Source organism: Micromesistius poutassou (assembly GCF_964030765.1).
Source record: "Micromesistius poutassou genome assembly, chromosome: 5".
Lineage (NCBI taxonomy): Eukaryota > Metazoa > Chordata > Actinopteri > Gadiformes > Gadidae > Micromesistius > Micromesistius poutassou.
In genome coordinates, this window is record NC_140275.1 from 18859227 (window position 1) to 18878658 (window position 19432).

At 50.6% G+C, this 19432-nt stretch overlaps 1 protein-coding gene across 1 annotated transcript in view; it reads right to left on the reverse strand.

Moving 5' to 3' along the window:
• The window catches only part of smtnb (smoothelin b), a 48099-nt gene that overhangs the window by 22315 nt on the left and 6352 nt on the right, over nt 1-19432 (reverse strand). The window contains exons 2-6 of the mRNA XM_084468543.1: nt 13227-13384; nt 10750-10828; nt 10380-10458; nt 9776-9852; nt 2757-2859 (exon numbers count right to left, since the gene is read on the reverse strand). Of these exons, the coding sequence (XP_084324669.1) occupies nt 2757-2859; nt 9776-9852; nt 10380-10458; nt 10750-10828; nt 13227-13384 (496 nt within the window). The remainder of the gene's footprint in view (nt 1-2756; nt 2860-9775; nt 9853-10379; nt 10459-10749; nt 10829-13226; nt 13385-19432) is intronic.

A 19432-nucleotide genomic window follows, 5' to 3' on the forward strand; every position in this document is an offset into this window, starting at 1 on the left:
CACGTAGTTCAACATGTAGTCCAACACGTAGTCCAACACGTAGTTTAACATGTAAACTACACCCGTTCAGGACGCCCCCCCACGGCGGAACAGTGTACAAAGAGACACCTACTAATTAGTTTACATTTGCTTCTGAAACTTGAATGCTAAATGTAGAACTCCTTACACAACGATAACATTACTTTGCAAAGCTGAAAACGTGACCACGACACTTTGTGTTGGTTTTTATCCCATTTAATGAGGTAAGGCTATATTTAACTCTGTGATCCAATTATGGCTCAGCTTGGCTATGGTCCCATGATGGCTGAGCTGAGATCAGCCCCACAGCGCCATTAGTACTGCAGCACAGAGCCGTGGCGTTGGAGTCGTGTCAGAGCAAGTTCAGGGGGGAAACCGACGCCGTCATTATTGGATAATGAGAGACTTGTTTTGGAGCTCTGGGCTTATTATCAACGCACCGTGTACTATGCTGCCACTTATTGTTTAGAGGACGCTGAGAGTCTCTTAGGGAGCGGAGGACTTCAAAGCTGGGAAAAAGATTAGTGCCCACAACCCGGACGCACATTCCACACACACACACAAGAACCAGGCAGGAGACCAGGCAGGAGACCAGGCATCTCACCCTCTAGACCCCAGCCTGGGACTAACGAGACGAGACCCCTCGTCAAGAGGACTTTAGGTTTAGAACTAAAATATATTGCGATATTGCAAGATATCATGATTGTGATCAAGTCATTGTTATTAATATTACAAGTTATCAATTATCAATTAGTGTTCTGTGGCGTCTTTTGTATTTAACAAACCTTTATAAAGTAATTGTAGTAGTAGTAATTGTTGAGTAACAGTTTTGGCCAATAAAACCTTTTTTCTTTTACAGAATAAGTTAATTGTGACCTTTCATGATTAGTTGAGAGCATCAAAGATTAGTTTAAGATCATTTTAAATAAGCAGCCCTTACTTTGGGCTGAACTAGTGAGGAGGGGGTGGGGGGGGGCTTCTCCCAGGCAGGAAGAAGAAGCAGAAGATGGAATGGGCCTGTGGTTTAGGCCCTCCCAGACCAGCTCCAGATCTTCTAAGTTTATCCGGGGTTTGTGGACCACTTTACCTCTGCTGGAACGTCAAACACTCAACACGCATCGACCACAGCCTGCCACCGCGCCCAGTCCTCCCCAAGCTCCGACTTCCTGTGTCATTGTGTCCTGGCGTCCATTTCCAGAGGCTCTTACACAAAACATCTCAGGCTCCCCTAAGGTGGCCCTGGGCAGCCCCGGCGTGACCCTTGGGCCAAATTGTAAGGCGTGGATCGGGGAATGTCTTATATGCTGCCCACATCAAACCTCTTCAGGGCCGTTCTGCTGCTCTCACAGCGAGGGGAACGTGAGCGTTGACCCTCAGCTCCCTGTAGCTACGTCTAAACCTTCTAGTCTGTGGGCAGGAGAACCCAGAACCAAGGCCAGACCAGACCGGAGCACACCAGACCACACAGCATGATGCACGTCAACCTCAGGCTACGTTCTGGTCCAGCAGTTTCAGAGTCAAATTAAAGAGAAGAAAGAAGATATGGACTCACTTTGACCTTCAGCTGAACACAGATGTTAGAGGTAGTAGTAGTAGTAGTAGAAGTAGTATTTGGAGGTTGAATAAATATTAAGTGAGTTCATTAGACAGACCCCAAGTACATTAAGTACTCATTCGATAAAATGTCAAACTTTTATGTTTGTCATTATTCGATTTTTCCAATTAGAATCTAATTTGAACTGTTTGAGGTTTGAAATAAACCTGCCAGCAGTCTGCAGCTGGACATTCCTGGGCTGCCTCGTATTTATTTTAAGCAGAAGAAGAAACCAACTTGTAACAATTTGAACTTTTTGTGTGGAACAGGGAAAAGGGGGAAACAAAAAGATGTATGATGAGGTGTTTGTGGTGCGCTGCACTGGCAATAGCACATGCAATTAGACAAACATTTACACACAAGGACTTTACCCAAAACGTTTTTCACCATACTTGGTCATGAAAATGTGTTTAAAACAGGATTAAAGCAACAACAGATACTCCTGGGAGTGATTCATTCTGTTACTGAAATAAACCCAGGACTAGAACAACAATGCAGACAACAGCAGCGGGCTCCTGAGGTGCTGCGCCATCAACTGGCCCCCCTTCTGATGCTGAGGTGAGAGTGACCCCCAGAGCTCATCAACGGGGCCCCGCTCCCCTGCTGAGGTGAGAGTGACCCCCAGAGCTTATCAACGGGGCCCCCGTTCCCCTGCTGAGGTGAGAGTGAACCCCCAGAGCTCTCTGGGTGAACCTCAACGGGGTTCAGACCTGTTTACCTGGGCCTGAACAAACAGAGCCTGTGGCTGCCGTTAAAACACTTCATTAAAGTTTCAGAGGAGCTAGCGGCTATGAGCTAACAGGAGCGCTGGCCGCCTGGGAGGAGAACGGCTCCTTTAAGGGCTCCTTCAGCGCGGCTGTTTTAACAAGCCGCCAGAGGAAATTAGTGGAGAGCGGCGGGTTTTTTGTGTTGTACAGTGCTGCTCCGTGTCTGACTCATTCGTTTTTTTTTAGGACATGACGTGTGACCAGGGCACACACACCCCCTTGTTTCGGACACACAATGACGGGGAAAGTGTGACCGGCGGGGCGGGGGCGGGGTCGAGAGCAGGCGCACGGGTGTTCAGTCCTGGGCCTGGAGGACACGGGGTTCAATATATCTGAAGGGCGGTTGAGCCCCGATGGTTGAAGGAGTGAAACCCTACCGGTCCTGTGCAGCTCGCTGCCTTGCTGCGTCGGATGCCCACGTGAATCCTGGATCTGTGATTTGATTGTCTCTCGTTCGCTGAGGGTCTCGTGCTCCGTCTCCTAGAATTAGAATGAAAACAACAACAACAACAGAACACATTACAACCCAGTCGAGTATGGATGACCCAGCATGCAACACAATTATTTGTTCCAGTTCTTGGCCTGACGTAGCAAATATGTCAACCGATGGATGCTGTTGAATTTCCCCCGAGAACCGAGAAGGCAGAAGACAACAACACTGCTGTGTTTGAGGTCAAGGGTCAAAGGGTTCCTCTCAGAAGGTCAGCGTAAATGTGGTTGTGATGAGAGGTAGGGTCGTCTCCGGCTGAGGTAATAACGAGACGCACACAAGAACGAAGTCCATTGTATTGTCTAGCATACGGCCAACAGAATTAAAAGCTCCTCCAGGTATCCATCCCAGAATGAGGAGGATTTCTTTCTTTACTACTAACCTGAGCATGGACAATGTGTATTCTGTATATTCCCGTAAATGTCTTTCAATCCTCTGTGTCAGAGGCCCGGTAGACCCCCATCAGGACCAGGGTCTAGGCTCCAAGTCTGAGGTCCAGTAGACTGTAGACCCCCCCTATCAGGACCAGGATCTGGGCTCTGCGTCTGCTACCCCGCTGACCGTAGACCCCCTGCTAAGCACCAGGGCTCTGCTCCATCTGCTCCAGCGGAGCCTCGGCTCACAGCAGGACAGGAGGAGGAGACCAGCTCTGGCATGTGGGGAGGAGGCGCCGGGCAGGGGGGGGGTCTGGGTGGAGGGGGGCAGGAGACGGACCGTTGGCCCTCGGTGCCAGACCTTGAGCGGGGCTCTACGGGCGAATCAGCTGCACAAACACGGGGACTACTCCCTGCTCACACACACAGGGCCGTCGCTCACACCTCCAGAGCTCCAGTACAGGGCTTGGAGCTCGCTGAAAGGTTTGTTTTCCACGCGTGACAAAGGCTCAGTGTTCAGCGCTTCAGACAGAGCGGGTGACTCCTCTCTGCCATCCAATTTCATTGTACCCTGTGCAATGACAACAAAGAATACCATCTATCCTCTTCTATCTCATCAACCAGCTCTGTTTCTAGAGCAGGCCTGCACTGTATGGGGCAGCTGAAGCCAGAAGAGTCTAATGTAAGAATAGTCCAACCAGACTGTGGGCTGGGCCCTGGTGTAATCCTGGAAAAATATACACAACCTTAAATTTACCCCAAAGCAAACATTTTAACTGTACTCGTGCCAAATGTAGAGCCTGCGACTTCAAGAGGCTTCTGAAGGTAAGGTCAACACACACACACACACACACACACACACACACACACACACACACACACACACACACACACACACACACACACACACACACACACACACACACACACACACACACACACACACACACACACACACACACACACACACCTTGGCCTCTGAAGGTCCTTTAATCGCTCCAGGTGAGCTGATATGGGCTGTCTGGTGGAGTGAAGCTAATGGCTAATGGGAGGACAAACAACCCTTTCAGGTCATGGGTTTGAGTCCCGTTTGAGAGGTGGAACCTCACCTTTAGGTCTCTGGAGCGGCTGACCTGAGATCATCAAAGTCAGGCGGCCGTTCAAACACACCTCAAGATGCTCGGCCTGATATGGAGAGAAGAACTCCCAGCTTGTATGATCAGTTCTTCTGTGATTGGGTCACCAAGTCCAAGTGGGCGGGCCTAACCTTCCAACAACCAATGATACGGCTGACACTCATCACTGATCCAAACTCCACGGCCCAACGTGAAGCCCTCCTCTGTCGGCTCCCTGCCTCACGTGCAACCGCTCTGCATGAAAACGGGTCACATTAAGGGAGCTCCAATAAAATTGGAGTCCTCTTTAATGTCTTTGTGAAAAAAAAGTCAGCATTATTTTACATTTGCTGCGTGTGGAAATCCAATCGGAGTTGAACCACGGCTGTGGACTGGATACCAGATACTCAGACCACATGTCTGGCCCGGCTTTTCCACTCACTCATATGGAAACATCCAGAACGTCACCACCACAGTCAATGGCAGGGTTTGATGTTTCAAGTGCCCTGGCCTGGGGAACTGTTGGGTAGGGAATGATTCATCCCGAGGGCAAATCTTTTATTGTTTATTTAAATAATTGCCATGCAAATGTTAATTGTTTGAGTTTTTTTTACATGCACAAAACAAATGAGCTGAAACAAAAGGTTTCTCTCTGCATTTCGTCCTGAAAGGCTTCAATGTCAGGAAGTGAGTGTAGGAGCGGCGATAAGGACACAATGTGAGAGGGAACAACAGCAGCAGACCACTGAAACCAACCGTTAAAACCAGCTCCCGTCTCCCCTCAGTGCAGTCAGGGGGGGCCAGATGACACATCACCACGCTAGCCTTTACACCCAGAGAGCGAACCCGCTGTCTACCAGCGCTGCTGCTGAGAGACAGACAGGCTGACAGACTGGCTGACAGAGGTGGTCTTCACAGCTCCCGGATAAACCACACCGAGCGTTCTGCCTCCAGACTACGAGGGAGACGAGGGGAGGGAGACGAGAGGAGGAGGGGAGGGGGGGGGGGGGGGGAGGTAAAGCCGGAGCCGCTGCCAGCTCCTACACTGTCATTAGTGGTTCTCCTTCTGGTCCTCAGCCCTGACAGCAGACCTGGTCCGGTGGGAACGACCCCGAGCCCCCCCCCCCCCCCTAACCTGGGAGAGGGGCGGCCGGCGGACCGAAACACCAAAACACCAACGGTCCAGATCTGTGTCTTGTGTCTCGTCGGTTCTTCAGGACCACGTCGACAGGCTGAGGGGTCTGCTGGTCTCTCTGGTCTCCCTGGTCTCTCTGACCACAGCAGGCGTGGGCCCCTGGAACGGTTCTGCATCCAGCACCCCGCCACGAGAACAACAACACACACAAACAATGGGGCCGAGCGGCGGAGGCTGAGGCGGGACTCACTCGGTATGTGAGCGGTCGTATTCAGGGACGCCCCTGATGGCGGCCGCCGCCCTGCACTCACAACAGCGCTCTATTTACGTCGACTGACACTCGGGGAAACAAACGTTCCAAACAAATGAATCACAGCTTTGTTTTAAGGATTGGACAAAATGCGTCAAAAGCCGCAACTCCGATGCTAACCCAAACCGAAATGATTCAGACTCCTCTCCTCTCCACGGGCAGAGCCGTGGTGAGCAGGGGTTATTGTGTTACACACTGCAGCGCGCGAGGTGCCGTCTCCTCTGCCGGCCACGCTGGGACCCGGCTGATCTCTGCAGCAGCTGCCGAGATTCACCACAGTCAGGATTTACTGTCGGGCTGAGGAGGGGCTTGGTTATCCAGCGGGGGCTCCTGGTGAGATGGTGTGCCGGTCTGAGCTCCCACGTGAGCAGACCCACTGGTCCACTTTCCATGAGCGCATCGTGGAGACGATCGGCTGGGGCGCTGGAGGGCTCCCACCGGGGGGGGGAGATACAGTAGCATGGACTTCTTTGTGTTGTATACTCTGTTACACACATCCCCCCCATCCCACACATACACACGCCCACACACACATGCATACTATCTCTCTCTCACACACACGCACGCACGCATACACACGTGTACACACAATCTCTCTCACATCGACACACACACACACACACAGTCCAGAGAGGAGGAAAATACCACCAAAGCCACACGCACACCAACACACACAGGAATGCCTTCAGGCTCAAGTCCTACTGATGCTCTCCATAAATTGCCAACCTCAGCTTACTTTCTGCTGCCACTGTTTTCCCCAAAACAACCCACTTTAGCCGTCACATTTTCACACTATCTTGCGTACTTTGCTCCAAACCCTCCAGGGTAAAGGAAAGCAGTCTGCCTCCTACACACCTCAGCACCAACTGTCAGCTCACCGTGGTAAATTACCTCAAACCCATTCTTCACTCTACAGTTGGTTCACTATGTTGGCCTCATGGCCCCTGCAGTCACCCCCGGCAACCAAGAACCATCTCCCTCTGACCTTCTGCTGAGCCTTCTGCTCCAAAACCATTTGAAAAGGATCCCCATAGCAACTGAAATCCCATCCCATCCCCTAGATCACAGTAGAAGTATCAGAGAGACGTGAACGGCTGAACACTTCCTCAGAACCACAACCAAACAGATCCCAGGCATGAAGAAGTAAAACAAAAAGGTATCCTCAGTATCTCACCTCCCAGGACATAGGCACTGGTCTGGGGTTAATGGGATTACAAGACATCCCAGAGCAGACACTGGTCTAGGGCTGATGGGATTACAAGACATCCCAGAGCAGGCACTGGTCTGGGGGTGATAGTAGTACCAGTCCCAGTAAAGAATCCTGCGAGGAAAATATTTAAAACAGAGAAATAAAGAGAAAGAGAAATAAAGCAAAAAGCAGATCAAGAATATGATTTACCTCCAATTCCAGGCTGGTCCCCTGAATCCTTCCTCCTTCTCTTACTACTCTCCCTCAGTCACTCCTCTCTCTCCCTCTCACTCTCTCTCTCTCTCTCTCTCTCCACTAGATGCGTTCTAGAGTGAGAAAGTCCTCAGCTCTGCCCCTGAACTCCCAGAGCCACATCACACACACTCAAACACACACACACTCAAATACACACACAAGGATAACACCGGCCCCTCCCTTCACTTCCCCTCCCTCCCCTTCTGTCTCCAGAGCAACCCCCCCCCCACACACACACACACACACACACACACACACACACACACACACACACACACACACACACACACACACACACACACACACACACACACACACACACACACACACACACACACACACACACGTTTATGGCTCGCTCGTGTGGTTGACACATTAACTTTTCACACATTCTTCCCTTGTTCAAAAGTTTACCTTTTTCAGTTTTGAGCGACAGCTTCTAATATAGTGACAGCATCGTATTGCAAGGCAATACAACAATAACTTCCTTCAGGACGTTGTTGATCTCTGCGTTTATCTTTGAGGGCTACTCAGAATAAACGACCAATCACTCATTGTAAATGTTTTTTCCAGACGTTGACGCCGGTGTTGAGACTCAATCTTCAGCTCAGATTAAAGCTACTCCGCATCGGGACGTTAAAGCTGGGACTACTTATTCGTTACCTGATCAAAGGGATTGAAGCAGGCGAAAACCACACGCTCATGCACGCACACACAGGATGTAGACACATCTGGTGTATAGGCAAGTCTGTGTTTGTTTGTCTGTGTGTGTTTATGTATAGGCATGTGTGTCAGTTGGTCTTTATCTGTGTTCAAGCTATTATCTGTGTGTGTGTGTGTGTGTGTGTGTGTGTGTGTGTGTGTGTGTGTGTGTGTGTGTGTGTGTGTGTGTGTGTGTGTTTTCCTACACCAGATCCTTATCTAGCGCCCCCGTGTGGGTGAAGAGAGCACAGCACAGATGAGAAGGAAAGGAGCTCAGCAGCCACGTCCAGAACGTAGCTCCCACTGCTGGCCTGGGTGGAGCTCCCACTGCTGGCCTGGGGCCAGCTGACCGACGGCCTATCCATCCATCCCTCCGTCAGTCTCTCTGCTGGCTTTAATCACCAGTCTGTGTTACCTATCTCCCTGTCTGTCAGTCTTCCTGCTTGTCTCCTAATGCCTGTCTATCTACAGCATCTATCTCCTTGTCTTTGTCTGTCAGCCAGACCGTCTGTCTGCACCCCCCCCACTCCCAGCCGAGCCGTCTGACAGGAAGTGAGGTCGCCCCCTCCGCTCGCTGCAGTGTCTTCGGTCAACGGACGTCAAAGGAACAACAATGGAGGCTTATCGCTCTGACCTGCAGACGCCAACAGACAATAGGAGCTGGACGCTTCAGAGGCCCTGTGACTCACTTCCTCTCTTGATATCAGAGTGGAAATACATCAGAGAAGTCCAACAGCTTAGACAGCTGGTTCCTTCTGAATAGTCATCCTATTCTTCTCCGTAGATGTCATCATAAGACATGATCTTATCAAGGTATTTAACCCCGTTAAGACGTCAGATGTCTTAAGGTGTGACCAGAGGGCCATGAGAGCCTGTCTTTGTCAATATCTAATTGCTCCCTTGAGGGAATATCTCCCCAGCAGACCACCTCAGTCTCCACTAGGGGGCTAATGGACCAAACACTACTCTGAGAAGTTGAAAGCGGTGATTGTAATCAGCAAAAACTGGTTGTATTCAGCCTCTCAAAGGAACAACTGATTCACTTCCCTCTAGTTGCATAACGCAATAAGATAAATCGTTGACCTGCATTTGTTGTGTCATCTTTGACACCCAACACAAACACCTGGACATCTTCAAGATGCCTTCAGTGTTGTGAAATGAAAACAGTGTGGTTCACTACAGTAGAGTGGAAACTAAAACGAAGATTGGCTTCATCACAGCAGAGTGTAGAACAGTGTGGACAATTAAAGGATTAACTTCAGTGATGAAGAAATGGCACCCTTACTGGATCCCCAATCCCATGGGAATATACTGGTATGATATGGGAATATACTGGTATGACATGGGAATATACTGGTATAATATGGGAATATACTGGTACGAAATGGGAATGTACTGATATGGGAATATACTGGTATGATATGGGAATATACCGCTATGGTAATATACTGATATGAAATAGGAATGTATGTCAGGCTTTGTGTGTGTCTATCTGTCTTTGTGCATGTGTGTGTGTCCAGCTTGGTGTATGTGTGTGTGTCTTTGTGTATGTGTGCATGTCTTTGTGTATGTGTGCATGTCTTTGTGTATGTGTGTGTGTCTTTGAGTATGTGTGTCTTTGCGTATGTGTGTTTTCCCTGCATTCCTCTGAAACCTCCACGGTCAGCCGTGGAAACCCTAGACTTGACCCCCCTCCCTGTGGCCGGCCCGTGTCCCGGTTCACAGCGCCGCTCCGGGGTCGTGTCCCTATCGGCCACGGCCCCTGAGACCAGAACCCGGACGTCTGGAACCCGTTCCTCAAACCAGTTCCTGAACCATGTACTCACCACAGCTCCCAGGGTGCACTGGGGATCCAGGTTCCCGGCTTCTAGGATGTGAACGCCGGCTCTACCCCTTTCAGACCCTGTAACGTGCGCACGCACGCACACACACACACAAAAAAACAATTATTAAGACCCCTTACAGCAAAAAGCCTCCACACACACACACACACATCTAAAACGTATGTGTGGGGTGCCAAAGGGAAGGTGTGAGTGATATTTTGTGCAGACAATGCCAAGCTATGCCAAGAATTCGCTATCAGACACAGCATCATAGGTGTGTGCCAGTAACCACAGATACGGCACTGCACGCTAGAAGCCACTGTCACACACACACACACACACACTCTCCGTAGAGGTCATCATAAGACATGATCTTATCAGGGTATTCATCACCGTTGAGGCATCAGATGTCTTAAGGCGTGACAGAGGGCCATGTTTCAAGCCTGTCTTTGTCAATATCTAATTTTCCCCTTGAGAGAATATCTCCCAAGCTAAGACTGGTTCACCACAGACACACACCCACACGCGCGGGCACACAACCCCATACACGTGCGCACCCCCCCTCTGCGGGACAGAGCCCACTATAGGTGTGTCCACGGTGAATCACCTTGTTGCTCTTCATCACGGAGGCGGCGGATTGCTGCTCTGATCATCTTCCTCTCCTCGTAGTCGCTGGCGCCGCGGAGCTGAGGAACCAGATAATACCAGATCAGTGCCAGATGATGTGATTGGTCCACATACAACCAATGGGGTCATTGTTCCACATACAACCAATGATGTCATCGGTCCACAGAGAACCAATGATGTGATTGGTCCACCGAGAACCAATGATGTCATCGATCCTCCATCACTCTCTCGGAAACTCAGTCTTGTAGAAGACTGCGTGTTGTCAGATCGATATGAAACTGCTCTTAGATTAGAGAATAGTGGGCGTGACGGGTGGGGGGTGAGGGTCGTGTGCAATAGGCAACACTCACCAGCTTGGTGAGCTCCTCCAGGTCTTCAATACTCTGCAGTCTCCCTGACAGTTTGACCAGAGAGCCGCCAGCGTCTGGCCTGTAAGACATACGGATCGTAGCGTTGTGTTACTGGACATAAAAGACGCACACACATTTACTGCATGCCTAAGAGTCTGGCCGTTGACAATTGAACCAAAACAAACCCATAAAACGCTGTATGCTACGTCCAGCTGATCATAACTTCTGTGCAGAGCGACAGATCATCTGAAAGAATGGCTAGAGCTTCATTACGGAGCTCCTTCTTATAATGGAGCGCTAGACAAAAACAGTAGAGCAGACACATTTATTGGCCTCAAGGAAAATCCATCAACCTTTCACAGGAGGGGAGTGATTACCAAATGGAGGCTGGAAAAAGTGACGCTATGACAGACACATGAGGAGGGAAAGGAGGCTTTCTGCCTGAGAAATGGTTTCTACATCACAGCGCACCATCTCAACCCTTTTGTCACACAGGTTTCAATCATGTCCTCTGGTATCGGTGACTCTTTCCTGGCTTTACTGCCACGAAAGGATAACGTGTCTTTCAACAAACCTTGACATGTTCATTTAGTTTGGAAAGCGTACAAAAGGGACAAAGGGAACGACCGGAACCTCCAAACACTTCAACATCCAGAGCGAGGCCTCCCAGCGGGGGGCCGACTGATCAGTTCCCCTGGGCCAGGGGCCCCGGAGCGGCAGGGACTGAATCCCATGAGGCCCCCCCCCCCCACCCCCGCCCCTAATAGGATCCAGCAGCAAGGGAGCGGGCAGGGGGGCCCCCACCGAAACCCCCACCAGCCCTCTTAGAACCCTCTTAGACCCCAACCCCCCACCAAGGGGTGGGGTCGGGCATGCGAGGCCTTGACGCTGTGCCAGTCATTAATGAAGGCCCGAGAGGACTGCGGTCCACATTCATGGCTGTTCACAGCTTTAAACTATTCTAGGAGGAACACGGAGGAACCCCCTTCACCAACCCATGGCCTCAGGACTGGAAGGAGGAGCCTGCGTTAAATTGAGGTTGTGGTCTTTCCATCTGTAAAAGCTCGTTGGCCCTCATTTAGAATCCACTAAATCAACCATGATGGCTAGATTATATTCGGTGAATTTATTTTAATATTGATGTGTCATAAAGCGGGGGGGGGGGGGGGGGGAGGGGTTGGACGCTGCTGGTGGTGTTTGAGTGTGTGTGAACATGTGACACAGAGCATGGAGGATAGAGAGATGGTGTAGGAGACAGAGGGTAGATAGAGATATAGTGTAGGACAGAGGGTAGATGGATAGTGTGATTGTAAGGGCTGAGTGTAAGGGCTGAGTGTAAGGAATGAGTTTAAAAACTGAGTGTAAGGAATGAGTTTAAGGGCTGTAGTGGGTAGAAAGCGCTCTAGAGAAATGCAGCCCGTGTAACATCTGGTGTGTGGCAGTTTGACTCAGAGACAGAGTACATTAACGTGGGGATTGTAATTATACATTATTATTTCGATAAACATTAAATAGAAAGGAAAAATACGGGTTATGGTCACCGTCACCAGTGAATTTCCTTGGACTGGAATTTGCAGACATGAATTTTCCAGCATTTTTCCCTGAGATAATTGAAGGATCCACCATGCGGGTCAGTGTTTGTTGTCGTAAAGTATCAGTTCACCTGGAACCCGTTCATCATTCCATTAGGAAGACACTGAGCAGCGTGCGCCCGGTGTCCTGTTCTCAGGACCGCTCTCTGTTGATCCTCCCAAGAGCTGAACCGTCTGCTCACATTGGGAACCTAATGTTCCTTCCAGACCGTGAGGGGGTGTGTGTGTGTGTGTGTGTGTGTGTGTGTGTGTGTGTGTGTGTGTGTGTGTCAGTGTGTGTGAGAGACTGAAGTGCAGGAGACAGTAGGAGTGGGAGAGACTGGAGGAGACTTTTTACACTGCCAAGCAGGTACGGTCACTGCTTGGCAGATGTTACAGTGTCACTGTCTTGCCTGTGTAAAACTGAGGGGGTATATTCCCCCTTCGTCAAGAAGCCGGCTTTCTTGGTTAGTTGGAGCAGGCTGGACTACGCACCGAGACCTCTTTAGAATAATGTGCATACTCTGAATGTTTTTTTTTTTTTTCTTTCTCAAGTCACTCGCGTGCAAGAAGAGTAGACTACAACATACAACATATTCTTTATTTTGCTGACCACATGTTTTTTTAGGAGCTTGTAGGAGCGTGTGAGACAGTAGCAGTGTGTGAGACTGTAGCAGTGTGTGAGAGTGTAGGAGCGTGTGAGACTGTAGCAGCGTGTGAGACTGTAGGAGCATGTGGGACAGTAGGAGCGTGTGAGAATGTAGCAGTGTGTGAGAGTGTAGGAGCGTGGGAGACTGTAGGAGACAGTAGGAGCGTGTGAGACAGTAGCAGACAGTAGCAGACCGTAGGAGACGGTAGGAGACCGTAGGAGCCTGTTAAACAGCATCAGTGTGTGAGAGGTCTCACCCCTCCTGGTTCTCCTTGTCCTCCTGCTGCAGGAGGCGCGTGGGTCTGGACCTCTTGCTGGCCAGCGCCGCCTCCATGTCCTGGATCTCCCTCCTCCTCAGCTCCCGCAGCGCTGAGCGGATCAGACGCCGCTCGTCCAGGTCCAGGGTCTGGTCCAGCTACACACACACACACACACACACACACACACACACACACACACACACTAATATTAGTCAACAGCTGATGGTCGGCTGGGGGGGGGGGGTCTCATTAGCCTGGCTATTGCCGGACCAAGCTCAATCGTAAAGTGCACGTTGGTCTGGGGAGGTGCTGTCATTTTCTTCAGCACAAGAGGCGTGATCAACGGGCGTAGTTCAAATGACACTCTACGCAATAGTCCTTCAACCAATCGGACCAACGATCCGGATGACGTACTATGCAGAGTGACGGGAAAACTAGCCAATAGCGCGCCAGGGGGAAAAGCAGGCTTGGTGATTGGCTCCAGTAAAAGCGGATCGGAAACAGTAAGAAAAGTATTGCTCCTTTCCAGCCCCTGCTGGAGGGCGAATTCAAATCGCTGACAGAACGGGCGGGGGGTACCCAGTCCAGGGTCTCAGGTGGTCCGGCCGCCCCCTGTGGAGTCAGGAGGGAGGCCATGTTTTAAAACCTGCTTGACGTTATCGCGCTGCGGAGTTAGGAGATGCTGACTGAGATCGGCAATCACGCTGGCGGCAACAGCCAATGAGATTTGAAATCAAAAATAACCAATGGGATGTGAGGTCAAGAGGAAAAATATGAGTGAACTGGGAGGGCAATCACTGTTTACTACCATGACAACAACAACAACAACAACAACTCCAATCAATTTTTATTATGATGCCCTCGTAGTCGTTGACTACCATTTCCTGTCTACGTGATTGGCCATGATCCCGCGAGATTGGGTGAGATTTCAGAGAAGGCGTGGATAATGGGATAGTGTGGATCCCCGGCTGTATGTTCCCAGTGAGCCTGGGAACCAGAAGGATCCCTTCAGGGCTGCCTCACCCGTTCCATTCTACACTTGCTGTGATTGGCTGTAGGCCTGAACAAGTGCGTCCAGGGGCGTTCTGGTCTGCGCCCATCGGGGACACCTCTGGAAATCCAAAACCAACGGAGCGGTTCAAGACTACCTGAGGATTGCAGTTGCAGTTCCCAGTGGCCTTGTGTTGATCACCAGCCAGACTTATCGTGAGGACCAGTGGTGTACTGGCAAAGTCAGCCCCCCCCCGCCGACCCCTCCTCCCACCCCATCCTATAGAATCAACACCCGGCACGACCTTTGAACTTGCGGTTTACACCCTGCGTAGCAACGTTTGATGTCCATCGCTCTGCCGCTGGTTTTGAACGGTGCCCCTGAATCAACACCATCATCATTATTAATATTAAACTACTGCTCGGCATTCCCTGTGATCCCTGATCCAGGACCAGTCTGCAGGTTGAACCAGATGCACCGTCCTCATTGAGTTTCTGCTGCTGCAACACCTGAATCCCCCCACAGCCAGGATGGTAAAGGACCGTCTTATCTTCTGGAGAGTTCTCTGAGAAAACAACCCTGCCCCGTCCCCTTCCCCGTCTAAATAAAGATTAAGTAATTACGTTTCCCACACAGAAAGGATTTCTGTTCGTGTGTGTGTGTGTGTGTGTGTGTGTGTGTGTGTGTGTGTGTGTGTGACCATGGGGAAACCCAGGTCTCTGTGTGCCAAACCTCTCAGTGCACTCCCAGTTGGTCAGTACACCGCGTTCCCCAAACACACACACACACACACACACACACACACACACACACACACACACACACACACACACACACACACACACACACACACACACACACACACACACACACACACACACACACCTCATAAAATATCATTCATTTTAATCCTTGATTTTCCCAGAATTTTCCATGAGGCTTTGGAAGCTTTAGGAGTGTTTAGGGAATGCATCACATTCCCTACACAGAGTCCTGCGCAGAACACCTTAAATGGTGCTCATTCCTGGAAATGTTGGACATAGTTTGGAATTCTGCTGACTGTAGTAGCGAGTCTGATACAATAACGTTGAGGAGGAAATGAGTCCCGGGTAAAGGGAAGGGAGTTGTGAGGCTGACATAGAGGGCAGAATGACAGAGGTGAAAAAAGAGGGGAATCAAAAGACAAACGAAGGCTTGACCGAGCCTAAAAAGGGCAGATGGGAGCAGGGTGGGGAATAACACAGGTCATTCCACACATTCCTGCTGACTCACAACAAGGGAGACGGAGAGTGAGGCCAGTAGTGGAGCCTGGAGCAGACATATAGAAACCACTGACTCACTGCTCCTCCAACACAATGATCACACTGGCAGCAGGACGCACAGACCAGCTGACTGGGCACCACGCCCAAACCATACAAGCTAACTGGGCATCAAGCCCAAACCATATGGGCTAACTGGTCACCAAGCCCAAACCATACAGGGTAACTGGTGCTGACACCTAGCCCAAACTATACAGGCTAACTGGTGCTGACACCTAACCCAAACTATACAGGCCAACAGGCTCCAGCCGTCTTTACTTTAGATTTTAACTAAAACCGGGAATGGATTTAATGACATTTTTGGCACTGAAATATGGTTCTCTAGAAAAGTAAGTGATATGATCGGTACTCATACATAGTGGTTGTGAACTCAGAGTGGTAGTAGATAGGACAGAGTTCCTTCAGTCATTATCTGAGAGTGATCAAGCAGTAAGGACAAGTGTTTTAGATTAGCTGATCTATCAATCATTTAGCTATTGGTCATCCTGACTCGAGCCGCGGGGGGCTGGCCGTCTCCCCAGGACAACAGACACTGCTCTTAACATCTCACTGATCACTGCAGGTGGAAGAAGAGGAGATTTGGAGATAAAAGGTCGGTCACAATAAGATTCAGCTGATCTAATCCAATCAGAAAATACAACATTCAAAAGAGCAGCAATAGATTAATAGAAAAGAGTCTCATAAATAAATAGGTTAGTGTTGGAAACAGGTTACTGTAAGCCACATTACTGACCTCATGAGGACAGAATCGGAAATCGTTGGGGAATATTCAAACCAATGCCGAGCAGCCCAATCAGATCTCAGGGATTTGACCTGACTCACTTCTGATTGGCCGTGACCGATACTTGTAAGGATACAAATCGGGCAATGGGGGCAGTGTGTCAGTGAACGTTACTCACTTTCCTTTCAGTAACATAATACTTGGAACACACACACACACACACACACACACACACACACGGCCCAATGAAAGCAAACAAAGCACACCTTGAACGCTGCCCAGTAAAGTTCTAACTGACAGCTGGGAGGGAAACACACCCTGCAGTCAAAGTCCATTTGCCGCCACCCCCCCCCCCCCCCAACCCCCAACCCCCAACCCCCAACCCCCCATGGTGAGGGAGGCCTATATTAAATAACCAATTATGTCACAAGAGACAGAAACATAAGTCATAGTTCAGTTACAGAGTGCATTGAAACGCCACCAAGACAACTCCCCACACGGGAGAGAGGAGGCTTCTGGGTAATCAACCGTCACAAATGTACCATTTCAAACACTGTGCTAAAAAAAACACCTGGCTCTTCGACGGTAAAACCTGTTGACAGGATAGTTCTAGTAGTAAGGACATCACCACTCCGCCCCCCTCCGCAGAAACCCCAGACAGGTGTCTGGTGACAGGAAGACAACACCAACCACGGTGTCTGTCTGACGACCCGACCGCGGTGTCTGCCCGCACCAACCACGGTGTCTGTCCGCACCGACAGGTAGATCATGATGGTTGATGACGCAGTAGCGGCTGGGTCCCTGAGCTACCAGGGCATGAGTCACAGGGCTCACTCAGTCCCGTCTAGTCGGCTGGGACTGAGTCTAGCCTGGGAAGGGGGTCAGGCCAGCAAGCCTGGGTCACCATGGGTACGAGAAGAGATGAGGAGGACAGGCCGCTGGCATTAGCTGACATCAGTTAGGACGGAGACGAGGACAGAGACGTAGTGCCTGAGGAGACGAGGACAGAGACGTAGTGCCTGAGGAGACGAGGACAGAGACGTAGTGCCTGAGGAGACGAGGACAGAGACGTAGTGCCTGAGGAGACGAGGACAGAGACGTAGTGCCTGAGGAGACGAGGACAGAGACGCAGTATAAAATAACATTTATCTGACAAGAGAAAGACAATCAATGTGTTTTTCCCCCCCTCCGGAAAATAGGACCTGTAAATCCCACAAAAGAAAAAAGTGTTGCAAATGCACGCACACACACACACACACACACACACACACACACACACACACACACACACACACACACACACACACACACACACACACACACACACACACACACACACACACACACACACACACACACACACACACACACACGTTAAGGCATGTTGCGCCCTCTCTCTCTCTAACTTCCCGCTCCGTCACCGCTGAGGAGCAGTTCTTTCATGAACCACAGGACCGCTCACAGACGTCAGGCTGAAGAGCTCAATCAATCACTGTCAATTACAGGGTGTTTACGGTGCTCCGTAACGACAAACATCTGGGGGGGGATATTCTGGAACGCGCCTCGACGCTGAGGCGTCATGTTGGAGCAAGTCGGAGGAACAGAACTTACAAATGGGTTTAAAATGCTGACTTTGTCTCTGAGCAGCATGCGTCAGGATAGTGAGCGGTTGTATACACTAGGCTTCATTGGTTGTGAGGGCGGATCAGACCCACTTCCTGTTAAACATTCATCTTACCTCGTTATTGTGTAGGAATGTCTGCTCTGCTTATACATGTTTAATGGAAGCACTCACAGTGGGCGTTCTAGAATTGTGATAATCCCCATTGAAAAAAAAAGTGTGTGTGTGTGTGTGTGTGTGTGTGTGTGTGTGTGTGTGTGTGTGTGTGTGTGTGTGTGTGTGTGTGTGTGTGTGTGTGTGTGTGTGTGTGTGTGTGTGTGTGTGTGTGTGTGTGTGTGTGTGTGTGTGTGCGCGTGCGTGCATGTGTGCACATGCGTGCGTGCGTGTCCACGTGCACGCAGGCCTGTGTGTGTGTGCATAGGAGGGATTGTGCCGTAATCATTTCCAGAGCGGAGTGCTGAGGTCAGGGTGCAGCCGGCAGCACATGGGATCAGTGATTTAGACGGCCAGCGTGGGGCTCCAGTAGTCCACGTGTCCTTATAAGGGCAGGGGACCCTCCTTAACCCAACCCTGACCCTCTCGCACACAGCAGCAGGACAGCGGATTAGCAGCTCCTGCCCAGGAGGCCGGCTGGCTGCTGCTCGGCCCCGTGAGCTCAGCGGCCCGCGGTCAACAACTGGCCCGAGGCCTCCGCAGGCCGAGGGGCTCCTTAGAGCCGCTCACTGCATGACGCGTGTCAGAAGGAGGCGTACGGCGGAAACACGCGAATAACATGCATGTTAGTTTGCCTTCCTCCCCGGGTACATAAGTCCTAATAGCCGTTTGACAAAGGAAACTAACAACAGGGAGAACTGTCAGGCTATCTTTAGGGGAACGCAAACAGCAGTTAATCATTCTCCCGCATGACAGGAAAACAATGGCCGCGTCGGTCGGTCTACGCAAGCTAGCTCATAGACTAGCCACACAAAGGCCTGGCTAGCGCTATGATGGTACCGCTGGTTTCACTGGCCAAGCCTCCAGCACCAAAACCATACACACATACACAAAAATACAATGACCGTAGTCACAAGGGTGTCTAAAGTGTCACGTCTGGGCTCTTGGGCTGTGGTGGAAGACTTAAGGCTCAGTTATGGTTCCACGTCTACGCAACGCAATGACCATGCAGACGCTTCGACGCAGTCCTCTTGAGCCTGTTTTGGTTCTGCGTCGGGTTTTAGTGAGCGGACCAATCACAGCCCTTGTGATTGGTCCGTAACCCTAACCCTAACAACTCTGTGTGGACCCAGAGCCCCTAAGATAAGGAAGGTTCGGCGTCTCTAATGGGTGTGGGATAATAATATAACGTGTTGACGGATCCACTTCATTTTTTTCCAGCAAATGAGTGAACACATGGCAGGACTTTTACTTTGAAAAGCCTGGGCTTCCTCCCCACTGAGCCGCCGGAGTGGTGCGTTGGCCCTTACACTTCAGAAAGCAGACACAAAGGGAACCCATGGGGCCACCGGTTAGGGGGAGAGAGTGGAATGAGACCTCACCGCATGGGGGGCATTG